Here is a 22591-nt window from a genome sequence, read left to right as displayed (position 1 = left end):
CTTTCAATGCAAGTGGCAACAGCACTGGTAACAAGAAGGTGCAGTTCCCTGCAAGAGAAGAAACAGACACGTTTCACACACAGCACCTCATCCAAAAAAAATAGATTCCTGACTTCCTGTCTTTTAAAAAAAAAAAAAAAAAAAAACTTTTGTAGCTGCTAGAGTTTTCTATTCAAAAGTATTTACTTGAAGGCCACAGCAACCCCTGCTGCTATTTAAATGATTTTTTCATTTTTACTACCAATGTTATAAAATTATAGAGAGCAGCACAAAGAATAGAGAAGAAATCATGAAACACTAGCCATCAAAGCTCTATAGATCCTGTACACATTATTTTATTGTGTTGATGGGCTGAGGGATAAGAAGCTTTGCTAATTGTTGCATACAGTAGAAACAGATTGTTCCTACCCTTGGGCTGCGTATTGCAGCAAGCCACTTGTATTTCTGAAAAACTTTAATTCAGCAGCACTTTGTTATTCCTACCACCAGGTGGCAGAAGACAATGGAAAAAATCATTGAACATATCAGCAGTGACCTGCAAGTAAATACTTTTGGAAGAGAAAACCCTAGCAGCTACAAAACAGCTAGTTTTTCTTAGACAGGATGTCAGAATGTTTTTACATTTTTTTTTTTTATACCACAGCAAACATTTTTAATTGAATCTTATTTATTGTTAGTGACATGTGTGAGACATACACTTTATTATGTGAATTGGACATACATGTAAAAGGTTTGTTAACTAGCCTCGTGTGATTTATCAGGTTGATCCAGCTGGTAAAATGACAAGTCATAGAAGTCATTTTTTAATTTTCTTTTTCTACAAAAAGCCTAGGTGGCCCACAGACCCCCAGCCAAAAGTGATTTTTCCCCAGGAGTTTGTCAAAATGATCATTGGCCACTTTCACCCATGTTATATTATTTTTAAAGGACTTTGTGTTCTATGCCCCCCGGCTGAGAATAAACAAGCGCATCCTGGCGCTGTGTATGGGGAACCACGAGCTGTACATGAGGAGGAGGAAGCCAGACACAATCGAAGTGCAGCAGATGAAGGCTCAGGCCAGGGAGGAGAAGCACCAGAAACAGATTGAGAGGTACGTCAGTCTGTCTCAAAGATCGTTTGATGAGATAGGGTTAGTTGTGGTCCACCTATTCATCTGACTTGTGTTCCTGCCAGCATTGAATGACAGGAGCTGAAGCCAGATCAGCTAACATGTCATCGTCGTCCCCGCCCCACCCCCACACACATACATCTTTTAAAATAGGTGTTAAAATTATATTAACCAAGGCTTTAAGAATTAAGACACTGACCACATTAATGTATATGTAACATAGAAAGTAAATGGAATGCTTGCACAAATTGCTCATGAACTTCAGGGACATAATCTGGCAGAAGCTTCATATCACTGATGTGCAGATACCTAGCGGGCATAGTTGGTGCGCTCAAAAACAAAAAATAGTGCAAGATTCAGGTCCAAGGTGCTTTCACCTTCTGCTGTAATGAACCGCATTAGGATGTTAACCATTTTGAGAATGGTAATCTTCCCAGAATGCAAAGGTTTAGGAAGTTGCTCTTCCAATTGCAGAATGTGTGCCATGCATCCTGTACATTCTTGAGGGCATCCCTGAACTGGGAAAGTGTTGCTGTTAGGCTGGTTGCATCGTTGTTTGATACCACATTTTAACATTCCTGGAACTTGCTGTTGATGAGGTCTTCATCACAATCAATCTCATTGCCTTGTATACAGTTACAAAATGCCTGCCACCTCAGTCTGGACAGAGCCTCTCTTACAAGCTTGTGGCCCTCACTCTGCAGTTGTGTGATTTCCCTTTAAGTAGATGGCTTGCTGTGTTGCTGTCATACACCTGTGATTCTATAATGCGCTTTCCATCCATTTATCGAGCGAGTTTATAAGTTACCACACGCAAGCAAACTTTGTAGTGTGTCGAAATTAGTTCATTTTTAAATGTCTTACCCTTTTTATCTTAAATCATGGGTGACATGATTATGCAGCACATACAGACATAATCTTGCGCACGGCTTTAAACCCACATGTTGTGTTTTTTCTGTTCGAGGCTTGTGGCGTATAGATAAAAAGAACTAAATGGCTAAAGTCATTCATTCTGGTGCAGACTTGAGATGAAATATACAATTTTTGTAGTAACTGAGCCATGACAGTTAGGGTTTTTCTGTAATATCAAGTTGGTTTCAAGTTTAAACTGAGTTAACTGCTCTGTCTGGGCTTGTACTGATATTACAAAAAACAAAAACAGGTTATTTTTTGGTTGTTAGGTCTGTTCAATTTTGTTCAATTCTGAGCAGTTTTTTTCAGATCTCTCCGTAAAATGCAAGTCATGGAAAACATGTCAGGATATTCATTGAATTATGTTGATGGACATGTTGGCGTTCACAGCCTTAATTACCACTCGTGCACAAAAAGTTCCTTGTAATGATTTATGTCCTTTGTTGAATCTGAATGTTGAAACTTAAAGCATGTTAAAACTTGATTTGAACTCTTATTCCCTTTTTTATCCCCTTTGGGTAGCAACTTTCAATGAAGATGTTTTTTTATTGAATTACTGCAGTTATGGTGATAAGCATTGTGCCTCACCTTTGTTTTACAGCACTTTTTTTTTTTTTTTTAAATGATGATCTGTTTTTGTTAAGTTGGTTAAAGCATTCTTTATTCTCAGTTTTGACAGATTCAGACTATTTTTAACTGTAAATACTGTGGATGTAGGTCATGTCATTTTCACGATAGATAGTACTAGTTTTATATTTACACTCTTTGTTGGAGAGTATGTGTCTCACTCACATGCTTGTTTATTTGGTACAATCCCTTTGTAGGAAGAACCTATTACTTAAAGTGCTTAGTTTAAAAGATCTTGGTTTAGACTCACAAAGGCTAAGGCTGTGTTCTCACTGGGTGCGTTTAAGGGTTTGGTCTGCACTCAGTAGGGTTCAGTACGTTTTGGTGTGAAGTGTGAACAACAAAGTAGGTCGATTGAATTAAATCAGTGAAGTGCCCCCCCCCCCCCCCCCCCAGTGATTTTCTTCCACAGCAGTATGTAATAATCTAAAACATGCTATATTAAAAACTGGAGCAATACATCGATAACTGCCGTCTTTCAATATGCCTTACAGGATATTATAAATATCCAGTTCACACTGTATAAAAGAACCAAGTTCACTTGAACACTGCATTGTGAACACAAAAAAAAAGTTAAAGGACCAAAACAAACCTTTGCTTGCAGATAAGTTTGAACATCAAGCACATTTGATATATTGTTTCAAACTAAACAAACCAGACCGAGTCTGAACCAGTGTGCAGCCTTCGATAGATGCAGCAGCCTTAGATAGATGCAGCAGCTCATAGGGGACTTTCTGCTTGGAGATTTTACTAAACACTTTTGTCTAGCCATAAATCAAAATGTGGAAAATACTAGTACTTCAAGGTTGGGCTGCAAGTTTGTTTAGTTGAAGTAAGCGAACAACCTTGAACTTCGAGTTTTGCAGACTTTGGGTTTTTTAAACTTTGCCCCTTGTGCTCTGACTTTGGGGTCATATTTTTATTTTTAATTATTTAGTATGCTGTTATGAAGCAATCCCCTCTCTTGTGGTGGTGCACAGCACTAGTGTAGGCAGCCTGCTATGATATACAACACAGGCACATCATCAACATTCATTGTGACTAGAACTAAAATTTGAGTACAGCACTCTCTTATTAATTATACAACATGTAATACAAATAAAATTGTAGCAACATGGAAAACAAAGTTGTGGCTAGTAATCTGATTATTTCTCTCCAGAGCACAGCTAGAAAACGAGAAGAAGAAAAGACAGTTGGCAGAGCAAGAGAAGGAAAGAATAGAGCGGGAGAAGGATGAGCTGATTGAGCGACTCAGACAAATTGAAGAACAGACATTCAAGGCACAAAAAGGTAACCCTGTGCTACTTAAAATAAAGGCTTGGTTTCATTTTATAGGGCTGATAGGTTTGGATTTCCCAAGTCTTCGTTCTTCATTTTTAATCTATCTCGGCTAGGCTTTCTGTATATATGTAGGCCAAGGATTGGCTGGGCAAAGGCCCGATGCCGTCACTTGAGGGTCACAATACTGTACCCTTTCTTTGGAACATGGACTTGTTTATTTTACTAGTGTGGTTTATATAATACTAATAAAAAAAATCAATGTAATTGAGAAACTAGAAGCCTTTCTCCGTGGCTTCAGTTATTCCTCCGTAGTTTATTTGAGTATCACTACTCATTCAACCATTGAGTGTTTCAGGGAAGTAAAATGGTTTTAATGGAGAGAAGATGACAGAGTGAACTGGACTATATGCAGCTACTCTTTAGGCTGGGGTTTACTGTAATATATCTAGACAATGGCAAATGAGAATGGATTGTTGGTACTAGTTTTTTTCAAGTATTAAAGCAATTCACTTAGTGTGGCTGAGAACATTATTGGTTTAAAAAAACAATAATTGCAAAAAAAAAAAAAAAAATCTTAATTGCCTGAAAAAGTTTACTGAAGTAACCTTTAAGACCACAACAGCACATGGTACTGACACTATAAGCATATGCATTTCAATAATTATTATTATTATTATTTATTTCTTAGCAGACACCCATATCCACACTGATGTTGTGTTTTAAATGTGCTGGAGCTGTTCTTGTGCAATCTGGTTAAACTTTTTTTTTTTTTTCTAAACATCGCAGTATATCCAGTTCATGCTTTCTCCAGCAACAATACTGTTTTTCTATTCCCAAAATATCCACTCATTTCAGTCAGACCACCTGCATACACTGCCATGTCTAGAAGACGGCATTTTTTTCCTGGTGAATGTTCCAGAGTAAAAGGTGAAAAGTTTCCTGATGTACCCATGATAATAAAAAATGTAATGAATTGGGATCATATTGAAAAATATATTGCTGCAATATGGACAACATGGGATGCAGCAAAAGGTAAAGGTAATGGGTTTGTTGTAAATACTGTAGGGGGTTCTGTAACACTGTCTTTGTTAAGAATTAAACCATTTACAAACTGCTTTTTGAATCCCTGCTAACAATGGTCGTGTTGCTTTAATACAAACACATTTGGTTGTATGTTCCTCTTTTTGCCATAATTCTACTACTTGACAGTTTATTTGTATAGAATTATAGAAAATATACAGTTTTATCAGTAGTATACAAGCTTATCCCTTGTTATAGTATAAAAGGGTTTAAAAAGACAAATGGATATCGCAGTTCTTCAGCTGTGTTTGGTCTCATCACTGCATGGTTATCTGTACCAGTAAGAGTGTTGAAAGAAGCTCTTTTTTGTGTGTTGTGGCGTAGAGCTGGAGGAGCAGACCCGGCGTGCCCTGGAACTGGACCAGGAGAAGCAGCGAGCGAAGGAGGAGGCAGAGCGGCTGGAGAGGGAACGCCACAGTGCCGAGGAGGCCCGGTTAGCACTGGCAAAGCAAGCCGCGGACCAGATGAAGAACCAGGAGCAACTGGTAAGTGCAAGCTCCACTGCTGCTTTAACATTGATTCTTATGATTTCCCTATTCTAACAGCCTCGTTCAAGGCATGGCTGATGACAAATATGCTTGTTACTGTGAACGGGATAGCTGATTGGTGATGTCAGACCAAGAAGAGACAGAACACAGTACTGTGATTGAATGTGCTGGTGCGCTGATTTATTGCAAATAATAAATAAAATATTTAAACAAAACAAAAGGCACGATGGCCAAAATAAACAGACAAACAAAATACTAACACCAAACCCCAGAACAAGTATCGTGCTGGTACTTCCAGCACGTGTAGCAGTTGGTTTATATTTTATTTTACCTCTCCTTCTCTCTCCCACGTACCTCCTCACTGTACACCCAACCTCGAATGAGCAATCTGTGCCTCTTTATATACAGCTGTGCTGGGACTCGATTGCTAATTAATCATTCAATTGAATCCAGGCACAGTCTGCACGTGAACTAATTGTGACTTCACCGTGCCCACATACAAACATACATTTTAAATCACCCGTGCTACATAACCCACATTATTCAAATAACTCAAATACACCCGGGGGCAGGGGATACCCCGTCACATCACCCATTTTGATTATTGGCTAATTGCAATAGATGTTCCTTTTTTTTATCTAATAAAGCAAGGAGGAAAGTACGGAAGTGCATTGCTGGCAAGTGAAAAAAAGAGGTGTTAGGTGCCCATGCAACAATCTTATATTCACCTATAGTATGACAGAATATAAGTGCATTTCATTGGCAGATTCATTGGTTATGTACATTTCTGGAGCCATTAAGCCAATCCCGGACGACATCCAAAATCTAGCACAGTATATATGTTTATGAGTAAGTAAGTTCATAAAAGTAATGTGCATTATGGGGGCTGGGGTCATAGGTCTTGATTAGGATGGGTGCTGCAAAGTATATGTAGGATCTTTGTCTGGATCGAGTACACCCAGTCTGGATGTGCTCTGTGGTGCCACAGTGCTCTACCTGCACGAGAATGCTGCTTGCAGTGTGTCGGAGTTTATTTCCTATTCTGTCCCATCAGGCGGGCGAACAGGAGTTGATATTCCCATCCTGAGGACGCAGTCAGACAGCACATTCCCAGCGGTAAAGCGCCACCTGTTGGCAGAGATCATGCCGCTACTCGAGGGCCACCACAACTTTGCAAGTGCCTACAGCACGGGAAACAAGGCAATCCATCTTTGAGGCGCCTACCGCCTCTCCCAAACCTTCCATGATATCCAATCCTCCTGGGACCACCTGGCAACAGCTCCTGCCTGACGAGCAATATTGGGTTTCTGAGGTGATCCTCAAGAAGACCTACTCAGCCGGGTCGGTCACCTCAAGATTAAGGAACTAAAACAATATCCTGGTAGCCTACCACAAGCCACAGGCACTTGCCACAACAGCTGGGCGAGCTGCACCTGGTGAACAAAAACCTGCCCCAGTTGTGTAAGCTCAACGGACAGGCTGTAGGCAGAAACCTGGCAGCGCTGGTAGCCACCCGCAGGCAGCTTTGGCTTTCCCAGGCACGTGTGCCTGACTGGGACAAAGCACCGCGTAAACCAGTGGCAAACTGGTGCCCTAGGGCCCATCAGCCTCAAAGACCGGCACAGCCGGCTGCGCCCGCTGCCTTTTTGGGACCGGCCAGAGGCCATAATAGGTTCCGCCTCCCTGTGTAGAGACAGAAGGTGCAGGCCAAGCCACAGGTGAAGCAGCAGCCCTAGGAATTTGCTGCCACATGCCTTCTCAGGGAGCTATCTGGACTATTGATGTCAGTGCACCACAGACATCTGGGTGCTTACTACCATTCAGACCAGCTATTCTCTTCAGTTGAAGCACGGCCCCCCTCTTTTTTGGGGCGTGACTACAACATTAGTCATAGACCCGCAAGACGCCGCTGTGGTGTCTCAGGAGATAGCAGCTCCACTGCAAAAATGGGCTATTCGCATGATAGACCCCCTCCAGCTGGAGGAAGGGTTCTACTCCAGGTGCTCTCCAGGTTCTTCCTAGTGATGAAGCAGGATGGTGGCCTCAGACCAATCCTCGACCTTAGACCGGTCAACCTGTATTTCAGCAGAAGGAGGTTCAAAATGTTGCAGTCAGTCAGGCCAGGTGACTGGTTCACCATGGTGGACCTCAAAAACGCCTATTTCCAAATCCTCATAAAACCAGCGCACAGGAAGTACCTGCGGTTCGCCTTCTAGGGAGGAGTTGTGTCCTGCCATTTGCCCTCTCCTTAGCTCCGTGTGCCTCTCGATGTGTATGGAAGCTGTTTTGGCCCCATTGAGACTCAAAGGCCTCGGTGTACTAAACTATCTGGATGAGTGACTAATTTGTGCTTGGTTTCCAACACAGGTAGAGGCCCACATGGTGCTTGTCACTGGCGACCTTCAATGGTGTGGGCCTTACGGTAAATCATGCGAAGAGCCAGCTCACGCCTTCCCAGACCAGCCTCCTATCTTGGAGTGTGCTTGGACTTCGGGTCCATGCTGGCCACTCTGTCGGACGACAGAGTGCAGAGAATAGCCACCTGTTTGGAGCAGTTTTCAGGGTTTTCAGATTTACAACCTAAGGCTGTAAATCTATGTTTTAAATTAACGTACATCCGAAGTGTTTAAATATCTGGTTGTTTTACCTGTTAAACGATTCATAACATACATATTTAATAAAAGTACTCTTGTGACTTATTCAAATGTTGTTTTAACTCATATTTTTACTTTTAAGTCAGTAATGATGTGCACAATGTATACTTTTTGTTACACCAGCTAGCGGTGTGCAGGACTTTGTTAGTTACATTTCTTGAAATATATCCAAGGTAAAACCTTATAAGAAACTACAGTAAGTCAAGTAAACAAATGTCTCAGCAATATACAGAAGGCACTAGTTTGGCATTTCTTACAAGTTTCTTATTTCTTCAATTTTAAATTCTGACTGAGCGTTGAAATATATCTACCAGAATCGGTAAAATATGAATGTAAATATTTAATGTTTCATTTTCAGGCTGCTGAACTCGGTGAATTTACTGCCAAAATCGCCCTGCTCGAGGAAGCCAAGAGGAAAAAAGAGGAGGAGGCATCCGAATGGCAGCACAAAGTAAAGGATTTCTTCTGACATTCACCGAATGCTACATTGCTAAATTATTTTTATAGGGATGTCTGATGCATTGTTAAAAATCCACTTTGAATCTAAACTTATTTGTTAAACTAAGGCTTTGTTGATGTTCATTTCATATCAAAATAAATCTACAAGTTACAAAAATTATAAGTGGAAGGATGTTGGATCAAAATTGAATGGAAAACTGATAGCAAAAATATGTGTCGATTGACAATTACCATGAAAAATTCTTAGAGGGCAAAATGAGGGGAAAAAAACATTAAGAAAGTTGTAAGTAATATATACTGGACTATAATATAATTTCAGAAGACATAGGGTAATACAGTGATAGGTAGAAACTGCTTAAATAAATAAATAAATAAATGTTTGTTCACTGTATATATTGTGAACAGAATACTTGCACAAAAGGCTTTAGGAGAAATCAGTTTTCTGACATTTACCAAGTTACCCTATCAAAGGCAAATTCCAGCAGTGTGCGAGTTCAGTTTAGCATACCTAACCCTCTTGTTATACAGTCTTCCTTCTTTCCCCCAGGCGCTCTCGGCACAGGACGACCTGGAGAGGACCAAGGAGGAGCTGAAGATTGTGATGAGCGTGCCGCCACCCCCTCCCCCTCCCCCACCCGTGGTGGCCCCCCTGGAGAACGAGCACGACGAGCAGGATGAGAGCAGCGCAGAGGCCAGCGCAGAACTCTCCAACGAGGGCGTCAACAACCACCGCAGCGAGGAGGAGCGCCTCACTGAGACCCAGAAGAATGAGCGAGTTAAGAAGCAGCTGCAGGTGAGGCCATGGGCACAGGCACAGCGGAGTATCTTACTGTGTTTATTGTCCCCTGGCATGGATGAAATCCCCTGCCAAGGGCACGTAGTGGAGGTGGTCGTACATGTCACACTTCACACGTGCTTGCATATATCTGGAGAATCGCTTATTGAGATTTATGGACAGGGGGTTAACTTACTGTGATTTGCTTATCAAATTGTGGTAAAACATTTCATTGCTAGACCTTATTCAATGCTATTCTGTAATACTGTTGATATATGTCATGGTCATCAATGTTTTTATCATACTGACGGCTCTAATTCTGAATTACAGCTGTGGTGGGGAAGTTACTGACATACTTGTTAATACGATCTAAAGCATGATTCGCACGGGACTAAATACCAGGTGTCCTGAGAGTTGGTCAAAAACAGATGACGTCTCGTAACCTCAGACTTGGATTAGTTTTCGTCAAGGAAAGTTGGTAGATTCAAAATGAAATGCGATATTGTGGCCAGAGAAGACGCTTTTGTGCATGCAGAAATGCTCTATCGATTCTAACATAACACTGGCATGGTCGATTCACATGGGAGTAAAAAGACACAGGAATGCTTGAAAAAATCAGAGGACCTCTGAAAAAATTATCTGGGATAATAAAAAAATGGACAGTTCGCACGGGACTGAATTTCACTGATGTTTTAAAAAATTCCAAAACCACCAGTTTGTGGTGATTTTTAGTCCCATGCAAATCAGGCTTTAGGCTGTGAAAGTTTAAACGTGAAGACAGTAAACAGAAATAAAAACCCAGAACTGTATAATGTTTTATTAAAGGATTAAAACAAAATGTTTGGTTTTATGAAGGTCTTGCATAGATTTTCACATATTTCAAAGACTTCAAATTTTAGGTTGCCTACTTTGAGCATTCAGTTTAATTATATCTTTCAAATATTCTTGTAATGTACAAAAAACATATCAGTAAAAGTATATACATCTAAATTGCTGAAATTTATTTGAAAATAAATTTTTGCATTTTATTAGAAATATAAATTGGTATGTGTGTGTGTTTTGGACACAACAGGGCACTGTAGTGCTACTGAATTCGAATGGGTGCAAATAAGCTATTTTGTGAAGGGCATTGTCTACAAACGCTAATTGTTCTTGAATTTAAGATGTCCTGTAACACACTTGTCAAAATATAAAGAGCCTCTATTTTTAAGAATGGACATGTGACTAATTATACTGCTGCAATTGTTCTACAGGATGAATACAAGTATAGTTAAATTAGGAATGCTTAAACTTGCTCAATTCCACAACCATTTGAACAAGAAGTATTTTTCAGTGTTAAAAATGGAAACACAACTCTTTGTTGCGATTCTGACACGTTTAGTGCGTGTTTCTGTGCTTGCCACCTATCTCCACTCTCCCGCTTTATTCACTGGACATGCCACGGCAAAGTGTAATAAAAAAGAATAAGTTAAGTAATTTTTCTGGTTGTATTAATGAACTCCCTTTTCCTCTTCACAACAGGCTTTGAGCTCTGAGCTGGCCCAGGCTCGGGACGACACCAAGAAAACTCAGAACGATGTCCTCCATGCAGAGAACGTGAAAGCAGGCCGTGACAAGTACAAGACCCTGCGACAAATCCGGCAAGGAAACACAAAGCAGCGCATTGACGAGTTTGAGTCGATGTGAGGGAGGCAGTTACGGGTGCTGCTCGTTTCACATTGTGGTTTCTGTTTAGAGCTGAACCTTCCAGCAGAGGGGTGAGCAGGGCTTAACAAACCCATACAGATTCAACCGCGCCATGCCAAAGCTCTGACCATGCACCTGTTCTGATCAAGAGGATACATAACTGATTGATGGATGTGCTTACATGTATACAGTATATTAACAAACAAAAGGGAAACAAAAGGACAGTTTTAGAGCTGTAGTGTGGCCTCATTTTGTGAAGAGGTAAGGAAGTTAAGCAAATCCACAACACATTTGAAAGTTCTTTCTCAGAAGTACAGATTCGGCTGGTACTTTTAATATACGTTGGGCTCTTTTGAATTTTCCGAATGTTGTATCTGTAGAATTATTTAGCATTGCCATTTGTTTAAAAGTAATATCTAATGAACAACCATTGTACTTTCAGAAGTCAGTACAATGGTGTGGGGAAGTTAAATCCAACTGAGAGAGCAGAACCCCTGCATTGGGTTTCAGTGTTTCATGTCCAATCATCATAGATGGTTTTCTTTGCCTCCTTGCTCACAAAGGCTTGGAATACAGGTAGCCGCTCTGCTGTTGATAAGGCAATGGGATGGAATGCTGGCTGTGTATAAAAGATCTCCCCAACTGTCTGATGTGGAGTCTTCAGTAGATGCATATAATATGTGTTTGCCTCTGTGCATCTGTAACTGGTGTGCAACATAAGCTGCTTTTTACTCACCATCCACTATTGAAGTTCTTTCTGGCAAGGGAGCATATGAAAACATCGGTCCCGAGGAGGGGACAGCTGACTACCTCAATATTATACACATGATGACTGGACAGTGAAACGCTCCTCATGATCCTCCACCCCCACCCCCCACCCTGTCCATTGTGCACGGTACATTCTAGAATGTGTCTGGTTGTTTCAAGTTCCCCAGCCCTTGTGTGTTGACATATTGCACTTGATAATTGCATTCCACTCAGAAACGCCTAAAAGCTGGTTTATAAAATGACCTCATACAGGAAGACTAGGTGAATGTGTGTACATCTCACCTTTGTTCCATGTGTGTACATCTCACCTTTACTTCATGTATTGTTTTCCTGCATCTTTTTTTTTTTTTCTTGTTGGGTGGTTAGATTTGTAATACGCGATGTACAGGGGATGTAGCTCCATATGAATATTCATGAAGAGTAATATCTCCATGGATAATCAACTTTTCACGAACACTGACTTCTAGGTACTGAAATCTGCTGACCCAGATGAGCTCTATTGTGTGGCAAAGCTAGTAGAATACTTGCTTAAAACCTAGTTTGCTGCTGGTCCATGTCCCACCATTGCACATCAGAAAATGTATTGGATTTGATATTTTTTCAAACTTTGCACAGTTATGGAGTTGTATACTGTAAATCTGTTAGTAGACACATTTTGCATTGAGTTTAACTTCTTTTTTTTTTTTTTTTTGGAATGGTAGAACTAAAATGTCACTGTTTTTAGTTTCCCTAGTTTGCACATCTGCAAAGTTGAGAATTGAGAGTCTGTTATGAATTGCTTTGGGAGATAAATACTGAAGCACGAAGGATATCCAGCATATCTATGAACATCTTCTATCACAAATCTAATGCCAGACATATTTTCCTCCTCTTGTGCCCCATCACTGCACTCTGGGCCTGTTTGTTCTTGATGTGCATGTTTCCTCACACTGTTCTTCTTCCATTCTCTAAACCTCAAATGAGCCCCACAATTAAAGGTACCAGCCCCTTGGATATTGAAGACTTTGTTCAAGTTCATCTGTATTGAAAATGCAATAGCCTTATTTTGAAGCAAGTATAAATGCAAAGCCACATTTATGACAGGAAAACCCCAGGTTTAATCCAATGCTGGCAAGAAGCAGGTCGATAAACCACAGTTCTGCATCATTTTTTCCATTTCCTTTCGGAAGATTTCATTTGGACTAGTTTCAAATTTGGAACGCTAATCTGCTTTTAGTCTGTAACAGTTCAGGGTGTGTCTCTATATATCAGTGTTTGTTTATATCTAAATATAACTTTCAGGTTACTTGGAATCAAGGTGTCTCTCAGCCATTGGGTGTTAAGCATTTAAATTCACATGCAATTATTTTATCTGAAGCCTCGACTTTCTCTCTGATGCCAGTTCAGCTTACTTCCATTGGTATTATGCAATTCATAATTCCTCATTTATCGATTTTAATATTGAATTTTGCCATCTCTTGTAAAGCTTTTTCATGCGCAGCACAGTAGGTCAAGTTACTTGCTGCAAATTTCCCTTGAGCGTTTTTTTCTCTCCAAAGAAAGTGTTACAGAAGCATTTTGAGAATTTTTTTTTTGTAATTGCAATAGTAGATAATTGGGTTGGCTGGTTAACTACAAACTATAAAATCCTGGTGTGCAAATGTTGTGCCCATGCTTCAAAACACTGCGTTTCATCTGGCACCTCAAGTTTGAGGTTTCACAAATGTTATTCAACGACGCATGAGCATTCATTTCTCTTGGAAACATTTAGAAAATTGTTTTGCCATAGCAAGTGAAATACTGTGCTTCCAAATAAATTTTTATTTTCCTGAAACGTGTGCGAACATTGATACATAGTATCTGTATCAGTGTGAGAAATACAAACTACTTATCATGTTTGCTGTTCATGTATCTATATATTATATAGAATAAATAAAGAATGGATTTAATCTGTTTATATTGATTTGTGTGAAAATGTTGGTTTGCTTACAAAGTTGTTCTCTTCTGTATTGTCTTTTGTTTTGTTTGGGGGTGGGGGGGTTGGCAAAATAGTGCACTAAAAAATTACAAACTGTTAACTCTACTTTTTTTCTGCCCCCACAAACACCATGACTTGTGTTGTACAATCAAACCTAACTATTCTGAACAACATGCATAGGTTAACAATAAAGATATCCATGTATTGCATAAATAAACTAGGGTTCCAGAAGGAAGTACACATTTAGGCACTGTGTGTTTTCTGCGTAAGTGGATACAATGTTCACTTAAGAATGCCCAGTGACCTTTGTTTTCCTGCTGTGAAGTGTTTTGGAGGTGCACATGTGAGTCGCACTGTTTGTAGAAGATGCTTCTGGCATTCTTCAGTACCCCGTTTAGATATACTGGCATGGTGTTTGGAGAATATTGTCCTTCTTTTAACTATCAAACTGTGTGACATGGTTTAAGTTGCACTGCTATTCAGCTTTGGGTTTTCCCTGATTTGTGTTTTGCATATTTTTGGTCTACATTAACTCATGGAAACCCATTGTAATTAATATACTTTTATTAAGAGGGTTTTCTTTAAGTAAATGGTTTCAAGGATCAGCAGCACATACAGAAATGTTTTCTCCCAAGTGGCCCCAACACCTGACAAAGCAGGTATGTTACATGAATGCTGCGGTTAGGTGCCTAGGTTATTCCGAAATCCGCTCAATTGTACATTCCACAGCATTGGACTCTCTCAGCTATTATTACCTAATAACTAGGTATGTCCACCTGGTGGACATATTTACAATTGCATAAAATATCTAATCAAATCGTTTTAATTTGAATAAATATGGTCCCTAATAGAATTGCTTTCAGCCACAATCTCTTCTGATCTATCAGTCATGCATTTATATTTTCATAGACAGAGAAATAGCTAACCACATTGAGAGCTGTTTTGATTGTTGTTATGCAAGTAATTTGTCAGTGACTTCAAATGCTTGTCGGCTGGTTTCCCACACCCCGATTAGCACTTTAACTGCTTAATGTTATTTTAGGTAAGGTCGTCCAAAAAAGATTCAGGGTAAAAACAAAATAAAAAAAAATGTATCCCTGTCGAATCACATGTGTACTATGTACAGTATGAGAGATTGATATTTAGTAACATCAGATGATGAAAATTAGTTACCATTGATTTACCATTGGGGCAGCAGTGTGGAGTAGTGGTTAGGGCTCTGTCATGCTGCATAAACTTTAACTTAAGAGCTGTACTATGAGAATAGTGTCTGCCCTTGCTATATTTGACAAATATATGTGGTCTTTTTCTGCCCCACCTAAGATTCACACCTTTAAGCCGCGTGAGAACCCTTTCTCCCCAGCTGGCCCTCTTTCACACACTATTGTACTTTTCTCACACCAGCCTGTTAAATACCTTATTCCAGACAATCTACTTCTCACTTCATTATCCTTTTGTTTTGTGGGTAAGAGAACCCCAGCAACACTTAATTGGGCCTCCCCATTTGTCACAACGTTTTGATATGTCATTTTCATTCCAGGAGTGGCTTTCATGAACGCAGCACCATAAGGCTGAAAAAATATTTGTCTGTGAAAGGGTTGAGCAATTACAGTGAGGTTAGAAGGTCACTTTGCACTGATGTTGTGAAAAGATTGGAAGGATGCCATTCCAATGCTTAATTCTGCTATTTTCCTAAAAACGAACAGTGACCATATTACACATTTAGTGCTAGTATACCTATACTACAGGACTTATAGTACCCATTTTTTTTTTTCATTAGGAAACCGATTGGCTGTTCACACTGTAACAACTGTGTTTTGTCAATCTGGGTTGTTTCTGCCCCACTAAACCCTAGTTCAATATGTTTAGTGATATGGTAGCAGCTTGGTCAAGTGCCATTGCCCCAAATAATAAAAATAATGAAAAAAAATAAAAATAAATTATTAGTATAATTATATGTGTGTGATAGTCCATCATTTCTATGTGTTAGGTTAATTAACTGGATAGTTAAGTATAATACTATGAAATGGTATGTCGTGGGATTCACATTATACATGGGTCTGTGATTAGTAATACTGATTAGTTGAGGAGATTTCTTACTGGTCTTTTTGTTCAGCCTTCTGGAGCACAACTTCTAATCTAAATACTGTTTCATTATGGGTTTCAACTTGATAAATGAGGGAGTTCCTCTGAGAGTGCTATAATTTTGTTTGGGCTATTCTTCAGAACCACTTTCCAGATTTGTTGAAAATGAGCTTGGATACAAGAAAATGATTGCTTAACATTATGTATTTGTTGGTCATGGTTACCTACTTTTTTGCAATTATGGCAATTGGCTGAGACACTATCTTGGGAACAGCTTTTTGATTACTGTAAACTATTTCTGGGTATATTATGCAATTTATATGCTGTGGATGTAGGTCAAGATGACCTACTTTTTATACTGTACTGTTATATTCACGAATAGGGGATCATGCATGCAAGTTACTTAACATCCAGTAATAAAACAAATGGCAGCTTCTGTTGGCTTAGCACTGATTAATCTGAAAAGCAGGTAACATGATCTTCTTTTACTAAATTATATGTCTGCGTGGAATAATCTAATTGGCATTTAATACAATGCAAATCATGTAACATTTATTTTGAAAGCACAGACATGTTCAAACTCGCCAGGAATTGTTATTCACACACAAAAAACTACAAATATTTATCATTTTTATTTTTTATTTTAAATGCAACAGCCATCCCACAGCAGTAAATAATTACACCATTTAAAAATGCATAGGTCTTTACCTGTAAGCACACAATTTACATGATGCTTTTGAAAATGTTATGATTTAAACACACTAAATCAAGATACTTTTCTTTGTCAAAAGAGTAACTAAAACAAAGTCTTTCAAACAGTATTTTAAAAATACACATGTAGTAAAAAGAAATAAAAGCAAAGAGGAATAGTATTTATAACACAAGAAAATACTTGCTTGATTTTTATTCCTCCCTAAGATGTTGCCTTTGCTGTAGGGTAACAGAGTAATATACAGTAAAACAGTTAAAAAAAAAAAAAAAGGTGGGGGCCCAAACATTTCTGGAAATGGACAGGATGTGTTCATTTGGTAAACCTGAGCTGTGTGGGTAATTGGAATTTCCCAGACAATTTACTTCCTAAATTTACGTACAATGAATTGCAAACTTACAAGTATGACTCATCTGAGCTAAGTGCAAGAGCAGTGGAGGCATGTCTGCAATTAATAGAGCTTGAGAGACCTGAGGACAAAAAAGGTCTCCCCATTACCTTTACAGACCATGTTCTGTGATGTACTCTACCAGTGAGACATGATGTCCGAGGCTGACTAACAAATTCAAATTATTTAAGGAATAAAGGATTGTTATGTTATAATTGTTACTAATAGCTGTTTAGAAGTGGCAGTTTTGCAGGTGTAAGTGGTGACACCATTTGGCTTCTAGTCATTGCTACTTTCATGCCCACCCACCAGTAAAATGGATTAGATTCTAATCTTGAAAGCACTGCATTACCCCATTTCAATTGCCCACTTGACACGAATGCTATGCACAGTAATTATACTGGAAATATTTCAATACAAATCTTTTTAAAAGATGCACAGCAAAACAAAACAAAAAAAAACTTGAATGGATTGGTCTCTGCACAGGGTTTGAATGAAACACACATCAGGGTATATTCTATTGATATAAATCGCAGCAGACCTAAATATTATGCTGTCGAAATGTATATTGATCCTGCTGGTGTTTTTCCCCCATAGAGGAGAGATGTCTGCCCTGTTAGCATCATTAAATAAGTACCAAGAGGGTAGTCTCTGATTTGAGGAAATACTGTATCTACTCAATAGGCTTTGTATCATGTAAAAGACGCCTGAATATTTTAAAATCAAAAATTGCCATCTTTCTCAATCCCCATCAAGTGAGGCAGACATATCTGATGGCAAACACACTGCAGGTAACACTAATTTTTTATTGTTTTACTTCCTTTAATTTATGAAGTCTGTGGCAAGAAAAGTGGCATTGGGTAGAGTAATAATATACAGTGTAAAACCTGATATGTATTGAAATTCACACAGTGCACAGATGCAAAATGACTTCCATGTAACGCTACTCAATTTTATTAGGCTATTATTCAGATGAGCATAGAAGCATAGTATTTCTTTCACAAAAGTAGCTTTCATTAGTAGTTATAAAAACACCACACAGGAAACCACTGCAGTGGCATGGTGTGTATTTTTTGTTGAGGTGGTGGTGTATCATTCCCTAACTTTGTACTTTTGGGCAGCAGTAGGATTTCAAACGAGCCAGTAAGGTTATGAAGAGCAACAAGACATGTACAAGACCATGTGGATTCAGAATTCAAAATTGCACAACAGTGCTACTGTAGTAGATTGCTTTATCAAATATGAATACACCTCTACACTGACATTTAAAAAAAAAACAAAAAAACAAAACATTCAATCCATAATGGATCATAAATCTCAAATGTTTTGATCTAAATTCATTTTGAATTTGTTTATAAAACAGAAAATGATTTTCTTCTTCCTTTTGTATCCATTAGTCTTACAGAAGGAGGGTAGGCTTGTACATAAACTAGTTTTGTATTTTTAGAGCTCTCCCCCAGTATGAGAGTCCAATTACAAAAATAGACCCTTTAGTTTGTATCATATATCAAAATGCCTTTAAAAGGCCACCTGACAAAGAACTTATTAATGTCATTTATCACAAACATTAGTTTTTCTTTAAAACACATAATGTATTAATAATGTCGTTGCACAAAAAGAAATGCTAACCACAACGTAGTTTTAAAGCTGCAGCGTCCCACAATGAAATTCAATTTTAAACTAAAAATATAATTTGTCTGATTTAAAATGTTATTTAATAATTTAGCCTCCTTTAATCAAAAAGGAGATCTTGTTTTCAATGCTGCTACAAAATTTAGATAGGAGCTTTGTTACAGCTCAAGCAATGTGTTATACTGCCGTTTTATAGGAAGCACTGTTATTTCAACATGCTCTTTCATAAATGTATGTACATTTACCTACATTGGGAGACTGCATCTTGGCAAAGCAGTGTGTTTACTTGTAAAGTTTGTTGTCAAATGTGCCTAAATAGCAACACATATGAAAAGCCAAACGCTAACAATAGTTTGTCACTTAATGTATCTAAATGAATTAGCATGAACTGAAGTCCTAATGAAACTGAGATCTTTACATTCTCAAATGAGGACAGTTTAAAAATAGAAATAGTCTTTATAACTATTAAGTTGGCTATATAAGGTGGCTGTTTTCATGAAGTAGGCTACTATCCCAAATAATCTGCGCACTCATAAGAAATCAGTTGCATTTTACAGAACATAAATTCTGTCTGTCACCAATACTAAATGCAGCATTGCTTTTGGATAGGAAAATACAATTATTTTTCTTAAAAATATTTCCCAACATAAAACCAATGTCACCTTACAATAATTGATTTTGAGTTTCAGTGTTTTAAAATAAAATATCAAACAGAATGAAATTTCAATGTACCATTTGTAATTCAGTAATATGAGAGAATCGGTCAGGGGTCTGAATACTTTTGCAAGGCACTGTGTGTATATGTATTATATATATACACTACCGTTCAAAAGTTTGGGGTCACTTAGAAATTTCCTTGTTTTCAAAAGAAAAGCAATTTTTTTGTCCATTAAAATAACATCAAATTGATCAGAAATACAGTGTAGACATTGTTAATGTTGTAAATGACTATTGTAGCTGGAAACGGCTGATTTGTAATGGAATATCTACATAGGCGTACAGAGGCCCATTATCAGCAACCATCAGTCCTGTGTTGCAATGACACGTTGTGTTTGCTAATCCAAGTTTATCATTTTAAAAGGCTAATTGATCATTAGAAAACCCTTTTGCAATTATGTTAGCACAGCTGAAAACTGTTGTGCTGATTAAAGAAGCAATAAAACTGGCCGCCTTTACACTAGTTGAGTATCTGGAGCATCAGCAATTGTGGGTTCGATTACAGGCTCAAAATGGCCAGAAACAAAGAACTTTCTTCTGAAACTTGTCAGTCTATTCTTGTTCTGAGAAATGAAGGCTATTCCATGCGAGAAATTGCCAAGAAACTGAAGATCTCGTACAACGCTGTGTACTACTCCCTTCACAGAACAGCGCAAACTGGCTGTAACCAGAATAGAAAGAGGAGCGGGAGGCCCCGGTGCACAACTGAGCAAGAGGACAAATATATTAGAGTGTCTAGTTTGAGAAACAGACGCCTCACACGTCCTCAACTGGCAGCTTCATTAAATAGTACCCGCAAAACACCAGTCTCAACGTCAACAGTGAAGAGGCGACTCCGGGATGCTGGCCTTCTAGGCAGAGTTGTAAAGAAAAAGCCACATCTCAGACTGGCCAATAAAAAGAAAAGATTAAGATGGGCAAAAGAACACAGACACTGGACAGAGGAAGATTGGAAAAAAGTGTTATGGACAGACGAATCTAAGTTTGAGGTGTTCGGATCACAAAGAAGAACATTCGTCAGACGCAGACCAAATGAAAAGATGCTGGAGGAGTGCTTGACGCCATCTGTCAAGCATGGTGGAGGCAATGTGATGGTCTGGGGGTGCTTTGGTGGTGGTAAAGTGGGAGATTTGTACAGGGTAAAAGGGATCTTGAAGAAGGAAGGCTATCACTCCATTTTGCAACGCCATGCCATACCGTGGACGGTGCTTGATTGGAGCCAGTTTCCTCCTACAACAGGACAATGACCCAAAGTACAGCTCCAAACTATGCAAGAACTATTTAGGGAAGAAGCAGTCAGCTGGTATTCTGTCTATAATGGAGTGGCCAGCACAGTCACCGGATCTCAACCCTATTGAGCTGTTGTGGGAGCAGCTTGACCGTATGGTACGTAAGAAGTGCCCATCAAGCCAATCCAACTTGTGGGAGGTGCTTCAGGAAGCATGGGGTGAAATCTTTTCAGATTACCTCAACAAATTGACAACTAGAATGCCAAAGGTCTGCAAGGCTGTGATTGCTGCAAATGGAGGATTCTTTGACGAAAGCAAAGTTTGAAGGACACAATTATTATTTCAATTAAAAACCATTATTTCTAACCTTGTCAATGACTATATTTCCTATTCATTTTGCTATATTTCCTATTCAAACTCATTTCATGTATGTTTTCATGGAAAACAAGGAAATTTCTAAGTGACCCCAAACTTTTGAACAGTAGTGTGTGTATATATATATATATATATGTATTATATATACAGTATATATATATATATATACACACACATTGAAAAGTAAAACTGTATACGATCTAGTAATATGTGTAATACTGTATAAATGTTTTGTATAAAATATACATGTCTAGGCTAAAATAAACCTGTTTTATACAGGCACGGCTTCGTTCAGCAAAGACTTGTAACACCTGCACAAGTAGGAATATGCAGTCTAAATTTTTGTTTTTAAAAAACAAAGCTGTTTTTTTCCTCTATTAATACTAATTATTAAATCTTTTTATATATCAACACACACACAGTTTTTGTTTTGTTTCGGTTCTAACCATCCAGATTCACCCTAAAACGTGTGTGTGTTTGTGTTTCTCCCTCTAAGCCAGTCGCTTGTGAATTCATAAACCCCCACCTGTTAAATTGGTACAAGCTGAATGCCACCATAAGAGATGTTATAGCTTGGCTGGCTAGATGATTGTATGTGAAATACAGTATTGGGCATATACCCTCACTGATGGGATGTGGCATGGTGCATAAAAACAGAGAGCAGACCAGTCGAGATTTTAATGGTATAAAACATTTTTTCAAAAATATTTTTGTATTATAAACTGATGATGACATTGGAAAAGACCTTTTGTGTAAATGTTTGTCTACCGATTTTATAAAAGTGTTATATTTGTATTAAATACGGCAATATATGGCTTAGATTGTTTCCCCCTGGTAACAAAATCAGTAGCTGTGGAAAGAAAGATGATATGATCGAACACAGTGTGGAAGGGATTGCAGACCTGCAGATTTCCAAAGCCCAGCCGTGAGCGGCTATTTTTGCACACTCATTAAAAGGCCAAACAAATCTTTACATTGTCATTTCATTCAACATGTTTCATAATTTAAAATGAGGATCACACAAACTACATAATTGAAAACGTTTATGGTATTTCAATTCAATGTAGTCTTACTATGTTCCATAAACTTAAGAACACAAAAGGACTTGAATTAACAACAATAAAACAAGCTCAGAGGAGCAGTCAATTACTAAACAGAAAAACTGAGCCTCAAGTAAACCTTACTGTAAAGTCAGCGGAATATGTCCTAAACATATTTAATAATAATAAAATCATAAAAAACCTGGATTCTAGTTTGCTGAACATGGTTCAGATTATTGGATGTGTCAATAAGCACAATGCCATGTAGAAGCATTTACTGTAGACCCAAAGCCTACGTGTGTTGACACACAGTGCCACACAAGTAGAAAGAAGGTTATCTTAGTCAGAAGGTGCTTGGACATTACTTCAGGCAGCATTTTACATTTCCTTGAGATTTCATGATTGTCAGGTTGCCCAAAAACCAACCAAAACAATACAGACATTCTAAAATGTAGCTTTGAATTTCAAGAATATTCACAGCAGTCAAAATAGTGAGCGATACTGTAGCTACAGCACCTCTCTGCACAATCAGTGTATTGTACAAATGCTACTTGATATCATGACAGTTCACAGTCCCAACATTTCTTGACTAATGTACTATATAAACCCCCCCACCCTGC

The 22591-nt window shown here is 38.5% G+C and overlaps 1 protein-coding gene across 2 annotated transcripts in view; it reads left to right on the top strand.

Moving 5' to 3' along the window:
- Positions 1–13781, top strand: part of LOC117405840 (radixin) — a 34844-nt gene extending 21063 nt beyond the window's left edge. For both annotated transcript variants that reach the window (XM_034009244.3, XM_034009245.3), the window contains 6 exons: positions 928–1091; positions 3808–3938; positions 5334–5494; positions 8510–8602; positions 9158–9403; positions 10907–13781. In XM_034009244.3, the coding sequence (XP_033865135.1) occupies positions 928–1091; positions 3808–3938; positions 5334–5494; positions 8510–8602; positions 9158–9403; positions 10907–11071 (960 nt within the window). In that variant the 3' untranslated portion in view covers positions 11072–13781. The remainder of the gene's footprint in view (positions 1–927; positions 1092–3807; positions 3939–5333; positions 5495–8509; positions 8603–9157; positions 9404–10906) is intronic.
- The last annotated feature ends 8810 nt before the right edge of the window (positions 13782–22591 follow it).

The sequence above is a fragment of the Acipenser ruthenus genome, chromosome 9 (genome assembly GCF_902713425.1).
Source record: "Acipenser ruthenus chromosome 9, fAciRut3.2 maternal haplotype, whole genome shotgun sequence".
Taxonomy (NCBI): domain Eukaryota; kingdom Metazoa; phylum Chordata; class Actinopteri; order Acipenseriformes; family Acipenseridae; genus Acipenser; species Acipenser ruthenus.
Note: the sequence above shows the minus strand (reverse complement) of the source record. Positions and strands in the feature narration are given on the sequence as shown.